At 43.3% G+C, this 5470-nt stretch overlaps 1 protein-coding gene across 1 annotated transcript; it reads left to right on the plus strand.

Moving 5' to 3' along the window:
* Positions 1–311: 311 nt before the first annotated feature.
* Positions 312–3660, plus strand: LOC116187711 (serine/threonine protein phosphatase 2A 57 kDa regulatory subunit B' kappa isoform). Its single transcript, XM_031516618.1, has 2 exons — positions 312–1940; positions 2954–3660. The coding sequence occupies exons 1-2, from the start codon at positions 798–800 to the stop codon at positions 3308–3310; spliced, it is 1500 nt and encodes a 499-aa protein (XP_031372478.1). The 5' UTR covers positions 312–797; the 3' UTR covers positions 3311–3660.
* The last annotated feature ends 1810 nt before the right edge of the window (positions 3661–5470 follow it).

Consider the following 5470-nt stretch of genomic DNA (forward strand, 5'->3'; position numbering starts at 1 on the left):
GAGAAACTATCAAAATGTTGGAATAAAATTGAAAAATCATCAAAATGTGAGGATAAAATTGAGAAATAACAATAATATTGGGATGCTTAGTGTAATTTTTTCCTTATATCGGGATATACACACCTTTCAAGTTAGTTCCGCCAAGTAATTAATGTTTCACGTCAGCATTTCTGTAAAAAATAAGTTGAACCTTTACGGCGAAAGAGATTTGATACTAAGCTATTAATGTTAGGGTATCTAAAAAAAATTAATATTGAAATAAAATTAAGAAAACATATAAATACTGAAATATATGATGTGATTTTGCTAAAGGAAAATTTTATTTAGCTTTAGAGTTCGCTTTCTCCTCCTCCGATCCAACTTATTGATAACTTCTGTCTTTCTTTCAATTTCCGATTCAGATTTAAGTCCTCGAACCTCAATCTCCCTCTCCCTCTCTCTGTCCTTTTCCCTCTCTCTCTTTCTCTCTCTCTCTTCCTCTCTCTCTGAATCTGTGATACCATCTGCTTTCACTTTGAAAACGCATGCCACATTGCTATGAAACCTACGTTCTTGTGACAAAAATTCAATCTTTATGGGCGTTTTCCACCGCTGCAGAAACCCCAACTTACTCCCTGATCTCTATGCTTCCGGTTGTGGGCATCGATTGTTTCTGGGGGATGTGGGGTTTGATCATGGAATGCTAATACTCCATGGCGTCCCAAAACCCCAATAATGCACCACAAAGTCCCCTGACCGCTCAGATCTGAAGAACCCCAAACAGCTAATCGCATGTTCTCAGCAGTTGTTCAGCCACAATGCTGAAGCAATTCCTCAGCAAGCTTCCCCGAAGAGCCGCCAAAGTCGACTCGTCTGACTCGGCCCATTCTCCTGATGCTGCCCACAAGTCCAATGGCAGGAGCCCTGCTTCCGCGTCTCGATCGACCGGCCCGAAACGTGCCTCAGCTGCGGTCTTCCCCGCGAGCGTGATCGGAGGGATCGAGCCTCTCATGCCCTTCAAGGACGTGTCCATCTCCGAGGAGATGAGCCTTTTTGTGAGTAAGCTCAGCCTCTGCTGTGTCACCTTCGATTTCACCGACCCGACTAAGAACACGATGGAGAAGGACGTGAAAAGGCAAATCTTGATCGAGCTCGCGGATTTCGTCTCCTCCGGGTCTGTTAGGTTTACGGAGCCGGCCATTTTGGCGATGTGTAGGATGTGTGCAGTTAACCTCTTTAGGGTGTTTCCGCCTAAATCCCGGCCCAAATTGGCGGCCGCGAGCAGCGGTGAGAACGATAATGAAGACGACCCTGTGTTTTATCCCGCGTGGTCGCATTTACAGCTTGTGTATGAAATCCTGCTCAAGTTCGTTACTTCCTCTTGCCTGGATGCGAAAATCGCGAAAAAGTACATAGAACATTCCTTCATATTGAGGCTTTTAGATTTGTTCGATTCCGATGATCCGAGAGAAAGGGAGTGCCTGAAGACCATATTGCATAGGATCTATGGAAAGTTCATGGTCCACCGGCCGTTTATTCGTAAGGCTATAAGCAATATATTCTATAGGTTTGTGTTTGAGACGGAGAAGCATAATGGAATAGCTGAGTTGTTGGAGATTTTTGGGAGCGTGATCAGTGGGTTCACGCTTCCCTTGAAAGAGGAGCACAGGATTTTCTTGTCTCGGGTCCTGATCCCGCTCCACAAGCCAAAGTCTTTAGGGGTATACTTTCAGCAGCTCTCTTACTGTGTGACACAGTTCATAGATAAGGACCCGAGGCTAACAAGTGTTGTGGTTGGTGGGATTTTGAAGTATTGGCCGGTTACGAATAGTCAGAAGGAGGTGATGTTCTTGGGCGAGATTGAGGAGATTTTGGAGAATATCAACATGGCGGAGTTCCAGATGATTATGGTCCCGCTGTTTTGGAGGATTGGGTGCTGCATCAACAGTTTGCACTTCCAGGTATCCTTATTCGCTTGCATTCAACATACTTTCATCTACTCCCCAGCTATTTTAGTTCCTGTTTTGGGTTGAGAGTATTGGATCCGCAAGTGATGGGTGAGACTTGTTGGCGATTAATAAATTGGCAGTTATGCTGAAAGTAGTGAGCATTCGGAAGTATCATGGAAGTGCTGCACTGTTCCTGTCTGATGTGGTATGGAAGTGTTGCTTTTTTTCAGTTCTGATGCGGTTGAAAAGTAGATGCATTATGCGAGTACATGAAGACACTATACTAATAAATAAGAGTAGCTAAAGAATGCATTAACATAGAAGTGAATATCTCTTACCATATAATACATGTGGCCGATTTTTTGGGGTTGAGCCCGTCAAGCTTGAAAGTTCAGGAAGGCCTTAGGTTAATTAGACTGATAAACTTGTTTCTGGTATCTTGCTGCACATAGCATATGTTTTTCAATTTCAGTTCCATAGCAAGTTCCCATTATTTACAAATACAAAAATTGCTTTGACCTATTCGAAAAAATTATTTGTTACCTAAGAATGGAATCGGGGCACAATAGAGTCAACAAATTGCCAAAGAAAATGAGTCACTCTTAGACCGGTGCAGATTCTATCCCTGTTCCTTTTCATACCCTTGTCTAAAGCCGGAAACTTAATTCTGTTGTCTGCCGGTTCTATTTTCCTTCCATCTGCTGGCATGAAGGACTGAACTTTAGCAAGCGTCTTTCCAATTATGCGGGACTTGAAATACCTTTTCGTCATACAGTGTGCAGTAGTGATGACCAGCATGAAGAAATTGATGTTTTGGTGATGTGCTTATATACTTTTAATGATCGTGTGACGTGACTAGTTTATAGTTGTATATTTATAGAACTACCAGAGCAGTGTCATAAAAAATTCTGGTACTCTGATGTGAAATTGAGTTCAAATAATCAATTATAACCCTATGGATCTCACTCGTTTTCTTATATCTTTCTGTTCCATGCATTTGGTTCTCACCAACTGCTCTCTGTCAGGTGGCGGAGCGGGCCTTGTTTCTGTGGAACAACGAGCAAATCGTGGGGCTTGTAGCCTACAACCGCCACGAGATAGTGCCAATCGTGCTCCCAGCCCTTGAGAGGAATGCGCATGACCACTGGAACCAGTCGGTCCTAAACCTATCACTTAGTGTAAGGAAAATGCTGTTGGATATGGATGAGGTGCTGTTCCTCTCCTGCCTTGCCCACTCCCAGGAAGAGCAGGAAAGGATGAGGCGGGAGGCTGAGAGGAGGAATGAGGCATGGGCCCGAGTGGAGTCAGCTGCAACACGGCAGCCTCTCGTTGGGAACATTGCAGTGTTGGTGACCCCTTTGGCTGCCTCTATATCCTGCTAACGAACCGAGTTAAATTATTCATGCGGGTGATATCTTTATAGTGCCCTTTTTTGTTTGGATTTGGCACCCGTCTGTCTTAGAGTACTAGAGGGGGAGTGAGCAGTAGTAATGAGCTGGGGCAATCTCGACCACTAGATATCCGGGGGCTTGCGTTGGACCTGCTAGTTCTGACGATTGATATTGGCGGTGTCGATTAAAAAAAAGCGGGTTGGTTTTTTGGGGCCAGATTTCTTTTTTCTTCCGGAAAGGGCCTCTTCTGATTGTTGTAATATCTTTTGTCCCTGTTGATCTGTGATCCCTGCTACTATGTGGATGGTTGGGCAACGCCTGTTGAAGCTCCCAAAATAAAATCGGTTTCCCCAAAATTTGTAGTAAGAAAAAGGGTGAGAGCCAAATCGAAATTCCAAAGGAGACTAAGGGGTTTTTTAAACCAGTGTTATTAGAACGGGACCGGACCTGACGGTTCGATCGGTCGGATCGAAAATCGGACTTATATTCGGCTCGATTAGCTTAAAAATCGAAAATGCATAAACGGACCGGTGAACCAAAAAACTCGGCCGTTTTTTAGCCAACCCATCGAACCCATTCGAACCGGCCGGTTGCATGGGTTCACAACTTTTTGAAGGGAATCAGATTTCCTGAAAGTGAAATTGAAATCCCTAGTCTTCAATCGGATTTTCTGAACTTCGAACTGAAGGCTGAAAAGGTGAAAGTGAATGAATCGATGGGGGGGTCGAAGGAGGACCAGAGAGCGATGCCGGTGGCATTTCGGAGGATGAGTTTGCCGGAGTCGTCAAGGGAGGCGGAGGAAACGCCCTTAGAGGAAGTGTTGGAGGACCAGACGGTGGAGCTGTCGCCGTGGGAAAGGACGAGGTTACCGGTGGGGAGGAGATGGAGGAAGCCGGAGATGTCAACGGAGGAGGGGGTTGACAAGACGAGGACGGAGCGATCGAAGTAGGTGATGGCGGCCACGAAGGAGAAGGAGGAGGAGGAGGAAGGAGCGGGGAGTAAGCCGATGAAGAAGGTTTTGTTGGGGGAAGACCAGATTTGGTTTGGGGAGGAAGCATCCAGTTGAGAGGGATTTCTGCTAATGGTGAAATTGAAGAGAGTTGTTATTGGATGAGCAACAAGAAGAAGGAGCAGAGGGGAAGGATGCCCATTTGACTTTGGGGAATCATCGCAGATTCGTAGCCATGCTTTCATTAGATTTAAGATTAGAAAATAGAAGAACCAGAACCTTCCTAAGCACAGATCTTAGAGGTATTTTATATTATTTTTTTAAAATAATAAATTATATTTATTTTATAATTAAACATGCGGTCTGACTCATCGAACCTCCGGTTGAACCCATAAACCTATGAACCCATAGCTTGGCCGGTTCGATGTCCGGTCCGGTTCTGATAACACTGCTTTAAACCAATGAGCTAACAAAAGGAGAATTTTGATAATAAAGAAATTAAATTGCAGTAAAAACAATTTAAAAGTGCAAGGGAGAGTGAGTAATCAATAATCGGGAGACGTATGACTTGGTTCGAAAATCACCTAGCGTTTAGTTTATCATATAAGCATTAGAATGTAAATTTCAGCAGTTAAGAGTCGAGTTCCCGCGACTGCAATGAATCAACTAGCATTTAAATTCTCCCTCAAAAATAGGAAATAAATAATGAATTTATTTTTAAAGATTTCCTAAAAACTTTCATTGTAATTGAAAGGGAATCCTAGGATTTTCAAATAAATCGGAGATTGATTTTGAACTCCCTCTTGGATCGGTTGTGCACGTGGTGCACCACTAACCAGAAGTCCTTATATCCTTGCAAGTTTCATCTTGATACTTCAATGGTCTCCAATTCATCCCAAACATGCATCAAATTGCCTCCAACTCTTTTTTCGCACAAGTTTTCCTAGAAACCGTCATCCAAGCATCAAATACCATAAAAATAACATAAAATCAAGTCTAAATTGTACCAATTTCATGGACAAATCCTCCCTTATCAAATTCCCCCACACTTAAACATTGCTCGTCCTCGAGCAAGACACCAAAGAAAAATATAGTTTCCCATCATTAACAAGACGATACATACCCAAATGATTATACGACTAAATAATTTGAGAGCACATAATTGCATAAACTAACTTTCCTTTTACTCAAGGAAACATCGC

The sequence above is a fragment of the Punica granatum genome, chromosome 1 (genome assembly GCF_007655135.1).
Source record: "Punica granatum isolate Tunisia-2019 chromosome 1, ASM765513v2, whole genome shotgun sequence".
NCBI lineage: Eukaryota > Viridiplantae > Streptophyta > Magnoliopsida > Myrtales > Lythraceae > Punica > Punica granatum.